General features: G+C 36.6%; 1 protein-coding gene across 3 annotated transcripts in view; it reads right to left on the bottom strand.

The window, feature by feature from the left end:
• The window catches only part of ARHGAP15 (Rho GTPase activating protein 15), a 584,181-nt gene that overhangs the window by 186,536 nt on the left and 374,424 nt on the right, over positions 1 to 23,221 (bottom strand). For all 3 annotated transcript variants that reach the window (XM_072960912.1, XM_072960913.1, XM_072960914.1), the window contains exon 10: positions 21,616 to 21,714. In XM_072960912.1, coding sequence (XP_072817013.1) covers positions 21,616 to 21,714 — 99 coding nt within the window. The remainder of the gene's footprint in view (positions 1 to 21,615; positions 21,715 to 23,221) is intronic.

The following is a 23,221-nucleotide window of genomic DNA, read 5'->3' as shown; positions in this document are numbered from 1 at the left end:
AGTTTCACTGAATTGTGAAGATATTGCTATATAATAATTTTCAAAACTAACACATGAGAGGCAAATTGCCCCACGTGAGATAAATTATGAATATTTAAACTACTTATTATGTGTCTCCAAAACTAATGTTGGCAGGCTATGTTAATACAGGGCACAGGATCTGTATACCTCTCACTTTCTCTCACTCCTGTCCTTTTCTTTGTCTTCAAAGTTCCTACTGTCGTTTATGCTTTTCTAATGTTCCCTTTATTACTGACATTGTTTTATTCTTCTCTTTCATTTGTTTCATGAGCCCTTTCTTTTAATTTTTATCTTATTTTGATTTTTGTCCTGTCTTCCTTGTACCTCTGCAATAAATTCTTGTTTCATAGACAATTGTTGCAATAAGTTTTTTTCTTTTTAATATCATAACAATATACTTTTCAATTTCCCTTCACTTTTTTGTTGGCTTGTTTGATTTGGTAGCAGTCCATTTTAGATTGCCCATTTCTGGATGAAATGAGTTTTTCATCTACCAGATACTTTATAGTAGATTTATATGGGAAAGAAAAATGTTGTCTTCTTAGGATAGGGAAGGTATAAGTATTTGTTGATTAAAAAAAGTTAGACCGAAAAGAGGACATCAAGAGAAGGGTGTGCGTTGTTTTGTTTTTTTTTTTTCCTGAGAAAACTGCTTAGAATTTGTGATGCTAATAAATGAACCATTATTTTATATCATTTATGTAGCCTACATTGTAGATAGGGGCAAATTCTAGACTTAAATTAAATATCCTAAAACTGAAAGAGCACAAAGTAGAGGAAACAATATACGGGACTAGGGATAAAAGGATGTCAACGTGAATCTTGGATCAAAAAGAAGGATGTTGGTTTCTCTTCAAGAATTTTTCATTGAACATTTGGATGGTTAGGATCATTATCAAATCTTTCCCTCCCAACCTCCCCACCTGTTTATGCTGTTCTACGAGGAAATAAAATTGTTAAGGTTCCCAGTCAAAAATTCCTATCTACCTACCTATCATGTCGTATTTGCTATTCTGCTCAGTCCTGACCTCCTAACCAGCCTTGTCCTGTTTGGGCACCTGGGAAGACAAACTTAAAATTGGGAGAGAAAAAGGACAAAGTATCTTGAGTCTTAAGTGTATTACTGGTCATATTTCTTAGTGGTTCCATACTGTATCACTTATGCCTTGGAAAGATTTACAACACTAGTATTTAGGGATTGTGCATGGAGGGAGGAGCTGGCTATCTTGCTCTTAATTATTATTATTTACGTATTCTTATAAAGAGTTACATTGCTGGAAAAAATTTGGGAAAACCATTCATTGCATTTATATCCCATCTTTCCAATTCTTTTAAAGTAGCATATTGAACACTTCAACAAATAGAGGAGAATCACACTGAATTCTTTAAATATTATCAGAAGCACAAAAGCCATCCCTCCTTAATGTGCACTGTCACTTCTAACTATTGGAATTGTCCCTTATATTTATATTTCTTGCCATAATATGTCACTAATTGTCTCATAACTGGAGATGCATATTCATACTATTAGAGTCCAGAAATGTAAACAGTCGTATATACAAAGTCCTGTGAAAACTCACGTGAGCATCAGGGCTAGGCCTTGGTTTCCATTTGCTGTGATTCTTTCTGTGCATTAGGCTTGTTTTGCATATAACCTCCATACATTTAATGCAACTCATATTCCATTCAGACTGACTGTTGGGCCAACTGTCTTTAAAAATCATACCTTTAACTTATGAATATTAAATGATAGGCAAATAAGGGAAAAGACGAGGGGAAAAGGCCCAGTATGGTTAATGGGATATAGATGGAAGCCATTTGTATGCCCTATTTAATGCCTGAGTAAAATCAAATGCTAGTCCAAGGATGGGATCCCAAGTGTGGTCCCTCATTTTTCACTCATTGAGTCTTACATATCTGTTCAAACTCAACTAAGAATTTGAGGTCTACAAGTCCGAAGCCTGCAGGATGGTAGACATAAATATAATTATAGAAATATATCAATCTTAAGACTTTAATAATTTGGAAATAGATTCAAAGCAAAAAGGACCTCAGAGATAGCTTGAGTATGCTTGTGAAATTTCACTAGGAATCTTAAAATATTTGATTTTATAAGACTCAAGATAATCACCTGAAATGATTTCTGGAAAGTAGAAAACAAAGTACCTGAAAATAGCCTTTAATAAATTCTCTTAAATGTTTCTTTCTTTTATAGCTTAGTCCTGAAGACAAATATTGGCCAATGATTCTGAGTATCATTAAGTGAGAGCACTTATCTTGAAGGAAAATCTCATGTGTCTGGAAGATACTGAACTGGAGATTGTATTTGGTTCATTTCATATCATTCTCTGAGTTTCTTTTATGTTTGAGTTCTATTGTTATATTATGCTATGATCATGCTGATGTAAATAAATCATTCTTTTGGTATTTTGACTTGCTCAGACTGTTTCTTTAAAATAAATAGGAGTCACAAGAATAAACAGTCTAATTTGGTAAGCCATTATCATCTGGTAGTTTGCAGGTAAATATGCCAAGCATAACCTGAGGTCCAGACAGCAGTGGATGGCCACAGCAGGTTTAATGAAAGAAAACTAGTTTCCTGAAGATGCCATTCCCAAGGAAACCCTGGGACCTAAGGAAGAGTAATCTGTAGACTATGCCCATGTACACGTTCTTCTTTTTAAAATGTTAGCAACAAACTCTCTTGTAAGTTTAAGACGCTCAGTAAAAGGCTTACCAATACAAACGAGAAGAAAACACTGAAGATGGCTCCTTCTGTGATGAAGTCATCATAGTTACATAAAGTCTAGCCTTTGATCCCATCACATTTGAAATCGATATTGATTTAAAATTTATATATTTGCTCTCATTCTTTTCAATCCCTCCACTCTTATTTTTTTTAACATCTAAACAAAGTGATCTCATTGTTTTCCATTGGATTTTTTTTTAAACATTGGCTGGGATGATTGAGATTCAGGAATGTGGGAAAATGGATTCCCAAACCACGTCCCTCCTCTTTCATTCTGAACTGTAATTTTTGGCTTGGCTTGAATCACAGTCATCGCATTTCAGCCTGAATCTCTCTGTAAAGTGATCTTTCTTAAACATTTCTCTCACTCATCAAGGGATCAGAAACAAAGCCATTCTAGCCTTTCAGCAAAACACTTACAAGCAGCTTTTACAGAGAAGTTGCAAGAGCTAAATTTCCTCTAAAATTGTTTGAAAAGCGAGCATTTTCAGTGCCTCATTGTCCTTTTTGTGGATCTTGTCATCTGTATGCCATGAGCTCCAGCAGCTATTTTAATCTGTTTTTGTTTGCAATCCATTTGGTGTCCACCCAAGGAAATGCAGGTGATTCTAATTAACTTACTGCTGAAGATGTAGGAAAAAATATCTCAATTGTGCTGTAGGGAATTATACACTTAAAACTTTTCTTCTACTATTTATAACATATTATTAATGAAAATGATTCTATGAATATATTTACCACCTAATTCATTGCTGTTCACGTTTATAAATCAATGAAGCCTATGGCACAGGAAGAAGCCACACACATACACAAGTACACAGGCACAATACAGACCCCAAGAATGCTTGCCAACTTTTATTTAACAAGAGTAGCAACTTAAAAATAACATTATTTTTACTTTGTGCAACATAGTTTAATATCTGAAATAACCCTGTTCCAATAAAAACCTATTGAAATACTCTTAGGCCTAACTCTGCCCTGAAGGTAAAAGTGATTAATTGAAAGATTTTGGCAGATCTCTGCTCACCACCAGGGCAGTTTAATTTAGAACACATTCAACCGTTTCTCTGTGTCTCTGTGTTGGTGGAGCATAACTTTTGATCTTCTTTGGGGAGGTGCCTCTAATTCGGACCCTTGGCTAGCCACTTCCTGGAGGGTTTTGATGGCTTGCCTCTGCTAAGCCTTCAGGTGAGAGAGAGCCCTTTCTGGCTGCTGCTTTTAGAGCAGGTTAGGGAAGCTGAATTTCAGACAGAAAGGCAACAGAGTCTACAAACCTGTTTGAGCATATCGACATCTACAAAGTCCTATTTACACCATGGACAAGATGGTCCTTTTCAACTTCTTCATGCTCTCCCAAACTTCTGAGATAATCTGTGTCATTAAACTCTTTCCTGAGTCAGAGAGGATGTGCTTGACACTGATAGTGGGTGAGACTGAAAAGACTCAACTTGCTTTTCTCAAGAAACATAAATAAGGTGGTTGTTTTCTTCTTGAGAATACAGGAGAAATTATCTAGTGGGTATGGTTAATACTTCTGCTAAACAGAAACATGGGGCTAGTGCATAATCCTCCCTGTCTGGCAGATAAATCTGTGCTAAACTGCTTTTAAATGGAAGGACAGAAAATTCCAATACATTCTAGATGGGAAGACCTTGAGCTAGTGAACGCCAACTCTCTATGCAATTGAATGCATATTGATTAAGATTTACTACGTAGCAAAATGTGGTAGGCACTGGGGATACAGCCAAGAACAAAAGGTACCCAGTCCAGATGTTACGGAGCCATAGCACCAGCATCTTTGGAAGCACCAACAGTAACTCCTCAATGCAAATTCATGCATTAGACACTATAGTACTTGCAATCTCTAATATTTTTATATATACAACACATCCAAGTGATGCACTCAGGTTGGTATATGTGCTCTGTAGTCAACTTTAGAAAGAAACACTATCATGATATGCATTTAATTTCACATTATATCCTGAAAGTTAAGTTTCATATGTACGTGTGAATATATGTATCATATATCTATATAACTGGTGAGCAAAGGACAATAATGATATTTATCCTATTACTAAAGTATTATGTCATAGATTATGTTTGTTGTGATATGGGTGTGTTCCCATGGGTTCATCTGAAAAAGAGTGGGAGATTTTTATAAATCGACCATGTTCTTGAATGCTCTTTTGTATCTCTAGCTGAAAGATGTTTTAAGACTTAAGATATCCGACTCCAAATCTTTAGGAGACACAGTAGAAATCTCAAAATTTAGGCATTTCACCTTTTTTTTTCTGTTATTGGACAAATCACACCCAGATTTGGAGATAAAAATATAAGTGTCTGGAATAGAGATGAAAAGACATAATCATTTCTCCTAATTAGAAGCTCTAAATATCCCTGGACAATGTAAACCATTGCTGTTCATGATTTTAGGAATTCTATAAAAATAAATATATAGATACATACTCAGTGCTAGCACTGAGATTGGTTTTCTTAATTTCTATTATCACACTATAAGCAGATAGATTAGGGGAAGACGTCTTTTAGTGATGTAAGAGAGAACTACCTTCTCAGCTTCAATTAGGACTACTTGAGGACTTAATCATCTTAGCAAAGAATTGTACACACTCTAGTTGCTCAAAACTTGTTGCCCTAAAAAAAGGCATTTCAATACCGATTGTTCCCTTTTAAACTCATTAGCACTACTGTAATACAAACCAGACTTCCCGCTTCTGGATGACTTTGTCACTTGGGTCTATATCAAAAGTCTTATTGAAATATATCTATATATGTGTATACACATACACACATATTTAGCATCTATCATTAGATATTTAGCATCTATCACTTCTTTCTGACTTGTTGTCATGAAAAGCAAGTGTATTAAACAAAGATGTATTACATACGTTGATGTTCATTAATACTGTATTTGAACGTCTATTCCACACGTGATTTTTCTAAGTGGTAAGAAAACAAGTTACAAATACATTTAATGTTTTCCGTTGTCTTAAATTTAAATAAAGTGTCTTAAATATCCTAATTCCACCAAAGTTTGGCCAATTTTGTATTCTGAAAGTAATACTAGAAAGTCCATGATCAGTTACTATAGCTGTGACTCTTAAAGTGCTACAGAAGATAGAAATAAAAGACAATCAATTTGAAGACCTGGATTTTATTTCATTGGTCCCCCAGGTTCATCTTCACATTAATTATAGAGGCTATATTTATAATATTTTTAGAAGTTTGGGAAGATAATTTCATCTTAAAATAACTTTCACATAGTTTTTCTTATGCCCCAAATCCTTTAGTTAGAATTTTATTCTTTTGCCTTTAAATCCCATGGCAGGATTTCATATCAAACCTCACTAATCATTTACACCTTAGTGTAGATTAATCTATTGGATCTTGTTCTGGGAGCAGACTTTAGCTAAAAGGAAGGCAAATGCAGCAAGAGGTCACTTGTGTAGGATGTGGGACAGGAGGAGACAAAGGATAAGAGGTCAAGTATAGCACATAACAGAAAAAGAACAGAAAAGGAAGCGGGCACACCATATTGATTTCAGGCTAACCCAAAAGGGGAGGTGCTATTATCCAAATGCTCACCTGCTATTTTCATATACACCAGGATATAGGAACATGGAGTGGTCTTACTGTATTCAAAGACCTGGGGGAGGAGAGCCACATATTTTTCAGCTTGACTAACAATTTATTCTTAAACATGATTTATTTTTATTATCATAATAATTTTTGATTCTGGGGGAAGTGTAATAAGTGACCTATCTTTCTTCTGGGACAACTTACACAATTTTTTTTCTTATAGGTTAGTGTAATGCTCTGAACTGAGGTTCAAAAGCTGAGCTGATATAAAATTCAATAAAGGGCTTTGCTCTACGGGTTGAAATGTTGTGAAGAGAGACATGGTTCTTCCTTGGAGTTATGAGACCTCCGTATCACCTTGGAATCGTGAGGTGCACAAGCCTGCCTCCTCTCTGCGTAGGGACAGCAGAAAACAGTCCTGGAGACTTTCCCATTACATCATTCCTCTGCACCTGCACTGCAGGTGGAGCTGCCTATGTACAGACGACTGGCTCCATCAGACTTCTCTCCTCTCTGGTGTCCTTAAGTCTCCTCAGTACCTTCACCTAGAACTCTTCAGCCTCAACTGGAGATAAGTGGCACTGAACAGCAGCAGAATCATGTGGTCCTAGATTCCCAACTTACTTTCAAGTTTTCAAACAAACCTTAACAAAGACGATTATACACAGAAAAAAAATGTATTCCTATTAACTCACTGGCCAGAATAGAAAAAGAAAATAATGACTTTATTTCACCCAGTTTAGTTTAGTGCAAAGTGTTCTACAAGCAAAAGCCCCAGAGAGGAGGAAGGTTCTAAGCCTGGGAACATAGCTTGCTCTTAGAGGTGTCACTATGATCCCCTTTGCCCTCCTTTGCCTTAAACTAAACTGAACCAAACTCGTTCTCTGATGCTTGAATATACTCTACTAGGAGACAAAGCCATTTGGTGCCAATTTATTGATACCTTTTAGAACAACTATACCCAAGGTACTACCCAAAGCCATTGGGGTGCGTGAACTTCAGGCTGAGGTGTACATGATATAACTGAGGCAGGTTTGCCAGGAGAAGGGTACTAGTGCTCAAGGGGACAATGGAGTAATGCAGCCATCTAGCAAAGAAGAAGAAGGAAGGAGAAGATGAGTACCTAAAATGTATCATCATTGTCCTGGAGTTATCCTTGTTCAGAACCCATGCTTTGCCCCGAGAGAAATTTCACCAACGGGTTTGTAATTTCTTCTGATGGTTTCAGGGTTTCAGATGCCTTTCAACTTTAGCTCTGTTAACTACCAATATTAGTTACAAAATTCTGCTATAAATATGCTAAAAATTTAATATTTGACAATGTTGAACAAGTGAAAAGCATTTCCCCTGCCCACCATGCTGTCAAACAGGATAATGGTAATAAATGATTCAGAACTTTTGAGTTTGAAGGTCTGTTTTCATTCTTTATAAGCCACGTGTGTTAGAAATAGTAGATAAAAGGAGGTTTCAAACATCTTTAAAAGGGAGGTTGTTGTCCATAGAAGAGTATTTCTGTGCAATCTCTAACAATTTTAGTTAAGCAGAAGTGCTGTAACCTTTTTTGATTTTGTTTTAGTTTTGGTAATGGGAATTTGTGGGAGTTAATTTAAAATACTGAACTATAAGAGTTCTTTAAACTCCTTCTCCCCTACACAAAACATTACCCAGCTGGTTTATCCATGGGATTAAATGCAGTACCCCTTTAAATGTTAAAAGTCCCTATATTTCAGTCTGTAAAGTATACATATGTGAAAATGTGGTCAAACTATGTTCTTTTGACCTGTGATCCTCCTTTTAGAGCCACTGGTATTGCTTTTTGCACATGGTATCCCATTTCTGTTGGCTCCTCAGGAATCTACAATCTAGTTCTAGAAGTATTTTCAGTTAAGAAGAGTTGCTCACTACCATTAATTCGATTTCTAGCTTAATAACTTTATCCACCATGTATCTTTTCCTTTAGTTCACCTAGTAAGAAAAATTGTTTTATCAGTTCCTATCCATAAACAGCTTGTAAAAGAAGCCTTTCCAGTGGGAAAAGAATCTGAATGGAAAACATGGTCATACATATATCACACCAAGGATTAAAAGATGAACATAATACGTGATGCAACATTACAAGAAAGTTTCACTGTATTCGTTTTTCCAAGTCCGTATTCCACGCCGGTCTTGGATTATGTGTGAAAAGTAAGAACTCTGCACTGTAACACGTGCTGGCAGGAAACTTTCATTAGAGCTTATGGAAGTTATGCCTGTGAAGTCTTGGCACCTGAGAAAATTCTCTCATAAGAATGCATCATGCATCAGATATTTTTCTCACAGAAATAAACAATACAAGGCTGTAACTGCTTAACCATATTCCCAGTCACTATTTTGTTAACACCATCCCTCAGTGATGACATCTTTGGTGACCTTGTGCTATATGTAAAGTATGTATCAGCCTTCCTTTCAACACTGCAAACGCGCACTGTCTTCTGTACACAACAATAGAGATGTTGGTTTACCATCTGTCTGTTCTAATCAATGCATAAACTTGAAAGTGTTTTTTTTTTCCCCACTGTGGAGTCAATGGGTTTGTATGTACTAATTCACCCACATTCTGAAAACTGACTTTTCATATAAAACATGGCAAAGGTTTAAGAGATTTACAGGAGTTAGGAATAGAGTTTGGAGTATCAGATAGTAATTAATGTTGGCCTTAAATGTACGGTATTGACTCATGTTGAAAAGCACTAGCATTATGTGTGGCACACAGTGGGAGCTTAATAAGTATCATCTTTGTTTTTCTTACATAAATCTCACCATAGCTGTACGACCATGGCTTCAAAGACTAATGGGGTCATTCTTTGCACATAAACTTGCCTGCCTTAAAGTTAACAAGTAAGGCCTCTTTCTCTCATCAAGTTCTGTTTTTCAGCCTATTAACTCTAGAGGTTAAAAATATTTTTTTTTCCCTGACATTTGCCTGTTGGATACAATTGAAAGAAATTCTCTCACCTTATTCTATAAATCTACTATTTATAAGGAATTTGATTTAAGTCCAGTGGGTAATTTGGATTTCAAGCATTTATCAAGTTAAGGACTGAGGTAAAAATTTAGACAGTAGTGAATGTTAGAAAAAGCCCACTGAAAATGATTGTGAGCCCATATACATCCAGATGTGTGTATTCATATCTAGGTTTGTAGCCACATTATGGATAAATGTTACTAGCTTACATATATGTTTGCATTTATAGCTTTAAATGTGCTTTCCATGTATCAATAAATATATCTTTAGTAAAAGGCTGTTAGGGCAATATAGCTACCTTCCAGGGTCTCTCACACACACACACACACACACACACACACACACACAGCATCAACCCAGGCAATCTGCCAAAGTGTGGTTGCTGTGAAAAGGTTTTGCTTTAGGGCAATAGCAAACTAGCTCACCACCCTGCTGCCCTGTCCACTCCTCACCACATGGTTCTTTGCTGTATCCTTAACTTCCCCTCCTACAGCGAGGGAAGATTTCTTTGGACTGTTTTATTGCCAATACATTTTTTACTTTGTATGATAAAATGAAACAAGGGACTGGTTTCATTAGAAGGAGAGGTAAACAGAGCATTAATTAAATTTGCTGATGATACTAAATTGGGAGGAACTGTGGACATCTGTGAAGACAAAAGAATCATACAAATGGACTTAAGGAGTTCAGAAATACGAGCAGGAAATAATAAAATGAGATTCAGCCTTAAATAATGCAAGCTAATACATTTGGGAAAAGATAATCAGAAACATGGCTGTTCAGTGGATGGTAGATGCCTGGAAAGTGGTGATGGGGAAAGAGACCTAGGGAGTGATAATGGGAAAAATTATACACAAACTTACAGGGAGGTAGGCACAATGCCTGGGGGTTTATATTTAAAAAACATAATTTTTTGAACCTGAAACATGATAGTTCTACTCTTACAACATTGGTAGTTCTCAGAGCAACAAATTTGTCTTTAGTCAGTTGAATCTCTAAGGTTTATGAAACAATTTAACATTATTTGTTGAGAGACTGGTTTCTCCTTCTTAAGGATGAGAAATTGTTTTGTCTGAAACCTGACCTGAACACCAGAGTCATTGCTCTATTTCTGTCATATTTTATTATAGACTATTACTAAAATGGTATGTCATATGGATATAAATATGCATATAGATATTGATATGGATACATATCATAGCATGATGGAAATGCAAAACAAAACAAAATGATCCTTACTTTTAAGGAAGTTTTTCTACCTTTCTGTATAATATGACTTTACTTTGTCTTTCAAAAGACATTAATCACTATCTCTCCTAGAAGTTCAATGAATCTTCAGTATAGAATCTGATTTTCCAAGAATGGATGACTGGATGGATGGATGAAAAGAAATCTTGGATAATATACATCTATTCATCCATTTAATTACCCATCATGAACTGAACCCCTACCATACACCAGCTCTGGTGTGCTGAGCACTGAGGAGGCTGAGCTGATCCAGACACAATTTCTAAACTCAAGGACTCACATTCTAAACGAGAAACAGATATGAAACTACCCATTACGGTCCCATGCGGTAAGGGCTATACTGAGGAAAGCAAAGCTCTTACTGGAACACTGTAGAGGGACAGCCTAACAACCTTCAAGAGACCATGGAGAGGTGGCTGAGGATATGAGCCAGAGAACAGCCATTGGAGAGGGTGACTCATGCTGTGCACAAGAGGGTGAATGTGAAGTTGGCAGGTAGATGGATAGTGAAAGGGTCTTTAAGGAGAGGGAACAGTTCTTGGAAGGAATATCAGTCTTTGGAAAGACTGATGTAGTAGTTGGAACATAGGAATCCGCTTAAGAGGTTACAAAGCTAGACAGTAGACAGAGGTCACATGCTTATCCTTTTCATGGTAATAATTAGTGTGGAATTTTGTTTATCCTGATGGAAGGGTTCTAAGAAGGGATAATATAATTCTACTTGTATTTAAGAGGGATCATTTTGGCAGCATTGAGATGAATGGCCTGGGCAGAAATAAGCACAAAGGCAATGCTATCAATTAGAGGGCTTATCTCAAGAGAAATTATGGGAATATAATTAAGGCCAGAGGAGGTAAGAGAAAGAATCAGATTCAAGAGATAATAAAAAGGTAGAGAGAATTAGACTTGATGCTAGATGTATTGAGAGAAGAATCTAAAATGTCCAATGAATGCCTTTTTAGGGCAATGAGGAAAATAGGTCATGATGCCACTGACAGAGTGAAGGACTAGAGGAGGAGGAGCAGATTTGTTGAGGGAAGTTATAAGTCCAGTGCGGAAAGAGTTGAATTTCTGGTGCCAGAGGAAAATTCAAGAAGGGTTGTTCCTAGACCTCAGGGCTGAGCATGAAAAAAAAAAAAAAAAAAAAAAAAAAAGCTTGAAGAGGCATGCCCACCTAGGAACTTTAAAGTCGCTGAAGGAATCATTGAAGCTTTAGGGTCACCAAGATCACACTGAGAGAATGAGTAGCATGAACTGTCAGTCAGGAATGAAGTCCAGAGGAAATGCATGCTTTTTATACTGTCAGACTCTAGGCCAAATACATCAACTACAATATTATACCATGCAACTTCTAATACGTGCCAACTGCCCACCTTCAAGACAAAAGTAAAGAAAGCTTAGTACAGTTATTACAACACTGTCTGTTAGGTGTCCCACTACTCTGTAGGGAGACACAAGAGTTAAGTTAGCCCAAACTCTCAAAAATGCAAAACATAACAAGAGCATTTTTTTAAGACAAGAAAGATAACAGTCCTATTTTAATGACACTGGTGTATTCAAAGTCTCTACAGAGCTTTTGATAACATCAGCAGAGTTTAACTTTTTTCCTGCTGAGACGTAAATTTGGAGAAAATGAAATCAATACTTACTAGCAAAACCGCGTCAGAATTTAGAGTATTGGTATCCTCTGTTCATGAGCTTCAAATTAATAGGTCTATGTAGTTGACCGTATATTTCTTATTTCGGATTCTTTGACAGACTCCTTCAATTCAAAAACTTATTTTTAAAATAAAAATTTCCTGAGATTTATAAAGAAAATAAACACTAAATGAGGAAGGTGGGACGTTCCCAGGGAAGTAAACTAACACAGATCAGCACCAACGTGGAGTTCCAAGTCTGAATTAAAGGAAAGGTGTGGTGCTCAACTCTGTGTGGTAAAAGGACTCAAGTCTATGCCTGAACATTCTCAGGCGTGTCCCTCACAGCTCAAAGTTGTCATTCAATTACTTGATTAGAAACAGCAGGCTATTGGTGTTGAAATAATGCCTAATGGGATATGACTTGGTCTGACGAAATGAGTAGAGAATGGATGTTTTACTAGCTGCTGAACTTAAATGTAGTTTCCAAAAATTGATGAGCATAAAATCTTTAAGTAAACACAACTTCAAATGTTTAGCATAGTTAAGTATCGATGGGAAAGAATGATGTCATTCAGAATAATATAATATACTATCATCAGAAATGGTTTAAATGTTTAAAAAGCAGATTTGCAAACCACACTATTAGCTGCACATCATGCAGCTGCCTTCAACCAACAACTGCTGGTTGCTCATTTTTTTAGTTTCCACCAATGTGCAGGTGTAGCAATGGTGTGTAACTTTCCAAGGAAGATTTAAACAATGCTGACTATAATTTATCCATTTATTCATCATTTATTGAGAATTTATCATGTGCCAGGCACTGTGTGAAGACCTAAAACTAAAACCATGCTCCCTATAGGAAGGAGCACACAATGAACTGAAGGTACTATTTTAAGTATTTTTCTTCGATAAGTGATGCTTTCACCCTACACCTCAGGGCATTTTTATTTCCTTAAAAAGAGTGTGACTTTACATTTGGGTCTACAGTCTACTATAACCGCAAGAACTCTTCCAGCAGTATCATTTCAGAGCTATTTTGGTTTTGCACAGCTAGTTTTTCTTTTCAAAGTGTCCTGCCCTTGAATTTTTTTTTTGTTTGATTGTTACTTTTTTTTTTCCTGAACTGGAAATAGGAAGTGGCTTGAAAAGTATAAAATTTGGCAAAAAGGAATAAGACTGGCAAAGAAAAGATTATTTGAACCCAAGAAAAACATTTCTAACCCAACAGCCCATTAGACTATGAGATAAACTCTCCTAGAATTTAGAAGAATCTCCAAGACATGAAACTATTGAAGAGATGAGTAAAGTGTTCTAAAATATCCTGTAAGGAAAATATGCCAAGTTCAATTGTATAGACCAATGCAACTATTTCTTCTAGAATCTGTATGTCTCTTCTACTGTATATGAAGATTAATGATTAAGGCTTAAGTTGGACACACTTCATCTGAAAGTGTGAAAATTCTCTGGAAAATGTTATTTTTTCTAGACATTTAGAAGGGGAATTCTACTTATTGGGAAATCCACGAAAGAGTGCAATATTTTGGCATCATTCATAGCTTCCTAAATTAACTTGACTTCTTAATTATTATACATTTTGTGCTCTAGGGAAATGCCTATAAAATATAAAGTATAGATTCTTATTCAACCAATAAAGATTCTTTTCAAAAAGTAAGTGACACACTTGTATAAGTGTTGATTATTTTTTAATCAATTGGTTCATATTATGCAACAAGAATAAAAAATATTTAAAATCTACAAATCCATTTTTCAATTCCAAGGCAACAAATGTCTGAAATCTCTAACTGCCTTATTATTTATTATTATTATTATTATTGTTATTGTTATTATTATTACTCTCACTTTTTTAAAACCTCAATGCTTTCCAAATACATGTGAATTTTTTTCTTCAAATTTTGTAAACATTTGCTTTCAGGCTTAAACATCCTGCCAACTTTCAGCCAAGATTATTTTTATGGTTGAACTATTAACTTCTGAATATTAGGGCTTATAATGGAAAAAGTCCCAGACCCAGAACTCCCATCATATAAATGACACCACTAAAGGATAATTTAGAATGTTGCATCTTGACATGTTGAGGTGTTGCATTATTTAAATTCTCCATCCACAACAAGAGGCTAATTTCCTAGCGTATTCATTTTGGCTCTGTTTCCTTCCAACTGACTCTGAGGGAAAAGTATGTTAAAAACCTAAACTTTAGAACAGGGGTGGGAGTGGGAGCGGAGGCTGGAAATTAGACTCAGGCTTTATCTAGGAAGAGACATTATTTATTCATATGCATTCTGGACTCAAAAGTGTGGGAATATCCGCTGACTGATTTGACCAGAGCCACATTGCTGGATATGTTAGATAGCCTTTCTGGTTATTGAACTGCACAGTCATTTCTACATTAACTTCTGTTATAGTTAAGCTCTCTTTTTTGATAATAAGACTGCTGTGTATTGCTCAGTGTAGATAAACTTCATTAAATGTCACTAATAAATACAGCAAATTAATTAGTAACCACATCTATACACGGAATTTGTGGACATTCAGTGTAATCTTACCATTCGTGGCAAAATATAACTTATAAGCATTTTCTGGAGCAAGGGTACATTTCTCTGGAACAGGGAAGCAGGTATCAGGTAACTAAGGCAGGGATGGTAACTGGTTTAGTACTCTGTCTTCTCTTCATTACAAGCCTTAGAAGCATGCCCTTTTATTCACATTTGTTTTCTTAATTGCAAAACACAGCTTTTTTTCTCTCTCTCCACCTTGTCATCTCTGATTTCTTTTGGTTGTCTTTTCCCAGTTTCTCTTTTATACTCTCGCTGGCTGTTTCCTGTTTACTCTTTTTTGATTTTTGTCTTCCCCTCTAGCCCTGAATGTGGCTTTTGTACAGACACAGAGGCCCCAGCATGACAACCCCAAAGAGCCAATTCCAACTTGGACCCAGCACAACACGATTGCTGTCAGGAAGGTGGCTGTCACTGGGGTTGCATTAAAACAAAACAAAACAAAACACAAAACACCAAAAAGCACTAAATTGGACTTAATTTTAACTCAGAAGTAAAAACGAAGGAAACTTCGCTGCAGACTTCCACAGAGCTTCCTTGAGGGTCATTTCTATTGTGAACGCATGCAGATGCCTAACTTCAGGCACAAAAAGCCAGCGCTTACAAAAAAGGAACACATAGGTCAGTGCCCTCAGAAATATTTTTGTTCAGTCCACAAATATTCTCTGGGGAAAAAGAAATAAGTGCTTATCTTGAACTCTTGATTTTATTTTTTGAGCATGTAATTTTTATCAGTTTGTTTTGTTTTTGTTACTTTTTTTCACTCACTGCTTATAAAACTAGCAAGCAGAAGTCTCTCTGGAACAAGATAGAATCATAAAAGTTTTCAAGAATCTCGTCACAAACTAAACAGTACAAATTGCACATTCTTCATGGAAGTATCAGCCTTTGGTGCGTGCCTGGATCCAACTATAATAGATTATCCCAAAGTGGGAAAGAATGAACAGTACAAAATTAGCAGAACTGGGAGCAGAGCTTGTCTAGGGAAGGCATTATGATCTGCCCTTCGGGGTCCTAGATCATCAGGCAATGGGAAAAGACGATGTGGTTTTATTTTTGCAAGTGAACACTTAGCAGTGTCTCAAGAGGCAGATTGGTGCACTGAATCTTAGCATAACAGCTACACTACAATCATGCCTGTTCTTTTTATAATAAATACATACATGTGCATGCCGTACTTAATATGCAAGTGCAATGTATATAAGTAAAACTCCATGTATTTATGCATAGCCCTTGTTCTGAACTTTTGTGACAGGTAAGTATATTCCTGTGTAGGTGTATAACCATAACTTCCTATGATATTAACAAATGCAACCAAATAAATATTCAATTAGAGAAACAGATTTTGCTTATAATGTCATGGGATTCTTAATGTGACTTTCTCCCAAACTTCATGTAACAGCAGAGGAATTACCAAAAAGAAATAGTTAAGGTATAATAATAATTTTAGCCACTCTTTTTCCAAGTTGCTATAATCTACCCAAAGATAACTAATTGTTCAAAGTAAACATTCCACTCTGACCACAAAAGGAATCCATTACACAAACATATAATTCACAGTCATTTTTAGTGGGTTGTAAACAGTTTGGAATGAGCATAAAATGGGACAAAAATCAAAGTGAGCATTTTGAAATGAAAAAGTGTTTGCTACAAAAGGTCAGTCCCTTTGCTTGGCAAACTATGTAGAAAAGCCTGGGAAAATGCTGATCACACAAGCAATGAGGGAATTTTAAAGCCAACAGCCTCCTTGTTTCTTTAAACAGACATCGGAACCTATAACTGGATCCTGTCAAACAAACGACAGCAAAAAAATATAACAGCTGCTAAGAAGTCAAGTTGAGAGATAAAGTTTTCGAGGCTAAGGACCTTCTCAGAAGTAGACTAAAGGTCTTTCTTAAATCTTTAAGCAAGGTTATGGATCCCAGGGTGGCTTTTAGGCACCAAGTCAAATATGTAATTTTGTGTATCATTCTTGTCATAGTATTTTGTGTTCCAGAAAACAAAGAGGACAAAATTGTCAGTTAGCATCTGCTGAGGCATTCTGTAAAGTAGCTTATAGCTGAAATCATCAGATTTGGAAGATCTGGTATCATTTATTTTTAATTGTGGTAAAAAAAAAACCCACATAACATAAATTTACCATTTTAACCATTTTTAAGTGTACAGTTAATTGGTGTTAAGTGCTTTCACATTGTTTGCAACAGATCTCTAGGTATTATTTTAAATGTTGTTAAATAGTTTGGGGCATATTAACCAGAACTGGGAATCACGGAGGAAGAATGAGTTGTTAAACCGTATTCCAAAGGATGAATGCCAATCCAAATGAAATTTAAAAATTGTTTTAAAATCAGCCATATTCCCTTACAAACAAAAATATACTGGATGCGTAAAAGTACAATTAGTGTAGAAACACGTTCATTCATTTAGTTAACTCCATGATTACATGGAAGAAGTCTTTGGCCATGTGTGGTGCTGGTGCATAGGAAAAGGACTGGTTTATCACTTGTAGCATATTCTTTTGAATATCTCACACCATGTGACTCCCTGTATCACATTGTCACAACGTGTCAAGGAAATTACCTGGGGAATAAGGTGTAATTAAGCTTCTAGTTTCATTGGGAGACTAAACCCAGAAGAGTGTGTACTTATTATTCAGGGCTTTATAATGTCATTTAAAAATATGTTTTTCAATAAAAATTATAAATATTTAGGTGTACAACAAGATAATTTGATAGAAGTATACACAGCAAAATGACAAGCTAATTCTCATATCATCTCCTCACATAACTACCAATTTTTGTCTGTGATGAGAGCACCTGAAATCCACTCTCTTAGCTTATTTTCAGTATCCAACACAGTTTTGTTAACTCCGGTCATCATGCTTGTGTGTTACAGCTCTAAACTTATCCATCCTGCATAACTGCTATTTTGTGCTCTTTGATCTTTCCATTTCCCCTCCCTTACTATGTCATTTTTAAGCAGACAAACTTCTCTGTTTTTATTAGTATTTTGACAGTGGTTCTTCTTTCTTCTAGCGCAGTCTCTAGTCTTTTCATAGCACTTATCACTGTTTAATGTGTATCTGTGCTATGTCCTGAGCTGGTAGTACGGAGAATGATGCAGAGTAGGTCCTGAATAGCTACTTGTTGCTGAAATGCAATAAACAATAGTGTCTGTTACTTCATTCAACCAATATTTATTGTATGCTTACAATTGTCACATACCGAGTGCTCTCTCCAAATAACTGCCCTTCACCAAGAGTAGTCAGTCAGCTACATACTTCTCATAAAAGTAACTATGGAGTAAGGTCTTAGTGCTAACTATACCAGTCTGGACTGAGTACTTTGTTTAGTTCATGTCTGCTAGGTCCTTGTTTCTAAATGATACAGGTGACCCTATTTTTAAGTAAGCAATTTCTATATAATTTTGAGGCCATCAACAACTACAAAAAGTCTTTTATAAAGCACTGAACACTGGACTTCTCCCTGGCTAGGTCTACATACCACCCGTGTGTCACAATGTCTCCTTCTACATGCTCTTCCCCTAAGACCTCAAAAAAAGTGCCCGATGGTCTCCTGCTTTTGATTGGTTTACCATACATATTGAGCATTAGTTGAACAATAATTCCGTATTTTTGCAGAAATTGCTCTGGAAGAAGAAACATAAACTTTTTTCATTGGCTACTTATGATTTCAGTCTAAAACTAAAAAGGCAAGACAAGGGAAAGGGAACCACTTGCGAGAGTTTTAAAGCCTAACACATGCCTTTACAGTTTGCCCTCCAAGTTTTGTGTGTATTTTCTAGGCTGAGCAGACAATATCAGAAACCACAGAAACAACTCTGATCTAGTTATAATCGTTGGTAAGGAGGAGAATGCTCTGGTGGTTTAGAGGAATAAAGGAAATCCAAATCAAGATAAAGAAACGTACTAAACAAGTCACTCACTAAATTGGTTTATATTCGGCTCACTAAGAGATTTTCTCCTAGGCATATCCAAGAGATGCAAAATTTAAAATAAAATTAATACTGCTTTACCAGGGATGAATAAAGAGTGTATCTGGTGCCAACCACTGGGTAGAATTTCCCTGGGAGGACTAGAGGAGCATGATGAGCAAACTGGTTCTGCCAAATGCAAGGAGATAACTGAATGAATGAATGAATGAATGGAGGAACGGAGGCATGGAGGGAGGACCGAAAGAATAAAGGGTGAGATCTGCCCTCCTGATGATGTTTCACTTGAAATCAAGCATGTAAGACGCATTTGAAAAATACAGCTACAGTTGGTAAATGATTTTTTTAAGATGGGAGAAATAATCTCAAGAAAAAAGAGAGAAAGGAAACAAATCTTTTTTCTTGTTGTTGTTTGTTTCTCTTTTTGTTTGTTTTTATAACAGCTGATGTGCTGCTATAGTGGGTACTGAGGCCATTTCCCTAAGACTGTGAGAGTAAACACACAGTTTTCATTAAACGTGCCTTTCTTGTAACTGGTCCATAAGCATTTCACATGACTCTGCAGGTGAGTACCTTGCCTGGAAGAGGGTCTGGCCATTAGAGGGAGGGCCCTAGATATGCTGAGTCCAGACGTGCTGGGAGACTTGGCACCTTTATACGCTGCTTCTTAATACCAACCCCAGCATAAAATGTCATCAGAAGCCTGCATAAATATTGGACTTAGATTCACATAAATTATTTCTGTCCTGAGGTGCTTTATGCCAGAATTTAGTAAAAACAACACTTTGAGTAAACAGAGTTGGCCTATAAATGTAAGAATATTAATCCAACAAAATGATCATAGAAAAATATAATCAAAAGTACACACTTGTAAATCTTGCAGTGATGTGAGAGGTTTATCTTGTGCCTCTGAGTTTTTACTGAACGTGTCCATTGAGTTCCTTTAAGCTGACACTGCCAGAATGCTCTGAGTTATCTGTTGCTTTATGGAATTGTAGTCTTTGTGTTTCATTAAAACACTTAGGAATTATTTTAATAATCATTTGTGTGATTAGTACTTGTTTAGCTGAATCTACAAATTCATTTTAAGAGCAAACATTGGGACAATGAAATATAATGCCAAATATGAAGGCTTCTGTCAGCAAAAGCATCGTCTTATTTTATTAAAAGTCACCAACAAAATACCATGACCCAAACATACAGTTTCTATTTATGGGCACATCCTGCTCTGCAATATTATGGTATCAGCATGCCACAAAGCTGCATCTAGAAGAGTTTTCATTGGGGTATATAGGTAAATAGAGACATATAGAACCCTGGTTTTTATGTGCACACATCTTATTAGGTACAGCTTCCCCCAAAGTCCTATTTGGATTTTTGTTCTAATATAACAGTGCTCACACCATCAGTACAGAGTATTTAAAAGTGAATGAAGATTTCCTGAAAATGATGATAATGTAGCTACTGGAAATAATAACATTATAACACTTTCAGTGATCCGTTTGGCTTTAAGTACTTATTCAATAATATGTATTCCTAAAATATGTACTTATAAATTACATGAGATTGCAACATGCACTAAAAATACATTTCCCTCTAAATTCCAGTTGACTCCGTTCCTCACAGATAACTCTCCTTGTGTTCATTCTGTTTTTACTGTTTTCTACTCTCCGAGCTCTCAGCCCTTCTCTCCGATGTGTTGATATGCTTTTCCCCAAAGCTGTTCACGTTATCTCCTTTCCCTACCCACTTGTCCCCTTTTTGTTATTCTCTCACTCCCTACTGATATGGGAATAATGGGATCCCAAGGCTGTCCTTACAGTATAATTAAAGTATGAATTTCCAGGAGTTGGAAATTGCAGACCATTTTTATTATGTTTCTATAATAAAGCCAGGTAACACAGAGAGAATTAAAATGGCTTTTCCCTAGCAGATAACTTGGTAAAGATTTTTTTCCCTTGACTCTATTGTTTTAAGAGACTGGGAGCTGAAAATGGGAATAGATTCACCAATTCTCTTTCTGAAAACACCTCTATCTTTTACATGATATATATCCCCCTAGATCCTGGGAATATGCTGTAAACTTGTAACAGATGGTGATGAAGCTTCACATTTTTACACAATACAGTTTTTGAGATTCTGCATCTACCGTATGTATCTTCCAGGGAAAATGACCTTGAATGAATGAAGTCATCATCTGAAGGAAAAACACCCCACAGATAGACGAGCATAGAAATCATGAGTCAGTTGGGTTTTGTTTTGTTCCCTCAGCAAGATGAAATAATTTCAGATGGAAAACAAAATGAAACATAGGAATCAGAGTTCATCTTGACACTGGAGGTGTGTCTGTTTATTGTTCCAGGAAAACCAGTTAGTCGTATTCTGTACTGAACAGATACATGTGGAAGATGGAATATCACTGTTTGCAAGTAGCAATGCTATTTGCTTCACTTGGGTAATGTTGGGGGCTTACCAAAATTTGTTCTGGCACAATGTCTCCCAGCATGAATGTTAGGAGGGTTCTAACACTGTGAGAGCTGATATTTTATGAATGTTTTATCACTGGCGAGAACACAAGAAGTTTGCAATTGAATCAACAACATGTCAGACAGAAAAAAATATTAAAAAAAAGAACATTAGTGGGAATTATTGATGTCCCTACTGTGAAAACAAACTGAAGTTACTAAGAAATTTGATCCTCTTAACTGATTAACGGAAGTCAAGTTTTAATTGCATGGCTTCCCAGACAAATCAAGTGGTGCTGTTAACCTGAGCACTGGTTGTGTGGAGGGTGCCGTATTGGGGGAAATGACTGCATATTCAGTTACCCACCTCTTTTTTCGACAGCTTCAATGCATTGCTTTACAAACCGTGGAACTGTGGAATTTTCACGTTCACACACTGTGTGCAGATGAGAGCCAAAAATTTGATCTGCAAAAGAAACAAAGATGAGCTTCATTAAAATCCAAGCTTGCGTTGTTCTTTAATTTGATTCTGTTTCCATATCCACTGCATGATGAAATTTGCATCTTGCATAGGAATCGATTTTTTGCTTTAATTCCAAGGTGTCTACCGCAGACATACAAGACCATAACTCCCTCTTTTAGGGAACAGGACTCCAGGCCCAGAGAATGAAAATGAACCCCCTGCCATCGATTAGACAGGGATGACAAAGAAAAGTTATAGTCTCTCTGGGCTTAACTTTGTTGTCTATAAAGTAATGACAGGGAATTGAGGAAACTTCTACAAAATAATTAATCTTAGTGAGTTCGTGTCTTGAGTGTTTGAGAAGAAATTTATCAACGGTCATCAAAATTATGAAATTGTCAGTATGTTTAGAAGATTCATTCCGTGGCTCAATGACCCCTGAAGGACCAAGTTCGAGGAGGCTTGCTCTGAAGTGAATTTCTTCTCATTTGTCCTGCCGTGAATGCCCTTCCTCATCTCTCCTCTAAGTATCCTCTTTCCTTTAGGGCTCAGCTCAGATGGCACCTCCTTCACCAACTCTATCCTTCCTAGCTCAGCTTTATGTCTCTTATAACCTAGGTTCTTCAGAATACCGGTTCCTTGGGATGTTAATGGGCAATCTGGGGGAAAGAGCCTGTGATCAAAATGATTTAGCAACACTGGATTAAACAAAGTGAAACAGATTTCTCTCACATGTATTTCTTTTCAGCGCCTGCGTCATGCCGACGGGCACTGGGGATCTCCGGGCGGGACTGGAGGATGCTCTACTTCCCAAGCTTACCTGAGCAAGACGCTTTCATTTCAAAGGGCGTATCTCCAGACTAATGCTGCTGAGAACACGCTCTGCGAAATTCTAGCCTAGCCCTCTCATTCGGAGCATGATTTATGTTACTGGGCTTCATGTATTTACATTTATGATATATGGAACGTACTTTCTCAGAGCAGTTTCTGAGCGCTGCATTGTCTACATGTGATGGTCACCAGTGCCCAGAACAGATTTGGGCCCATGAGATTCATGCAAATATTCTTTTAACTTGTGGTAAAATAAAATATACATAACATAAACGTTTACCATTTAAACCACTTTTATGTGTACAGTTCAGTGGCATTATTGTGTAAACATCACCAGCATCCATTTCCAGAACCTTTTTACACAACTTTGTAAACTGACTATATTTCAATAAAAATATATCTATGAGAAAAAAACTAGCAGAGATGTCGATTACTGATAATGAAACAAATATTTCGAAGATTCAAGGGCTTCCCATCTTGCAAAGAATGAACTCCAATTCCCTATCACTATTTCCAAGGCAGTATGACCTGACCTTCCTGATTTCCTGATTTCATTTGCTTCCTCTCTGCTCTCTCTGCCCTCTCTGAGACAAGCTCATCACTTGCCTGCCGCCACTCTGTAGACATTGCTGATTTTTGTCCAGCCCAAACACACTTCTGCCTCAGGGACTTTGCACTT

Source organism: Vicugna pacos, chromosome 5, assembly GCF_048564905.1.
Source record: "Vicugna pacos chromosome 5, VicPac4, whole genome shotgun sequence".
Classification (NCBI taxonomy): domain Eukaryota; kingdom Metazoa; phylum Chordata; class Mammalia; order Artiodactyla; family Camelidae; genus Vicugna; species Vicugna pacos.
This window is presented reverse-complemented; position numbering and strand designations above follow the sequence as displayed.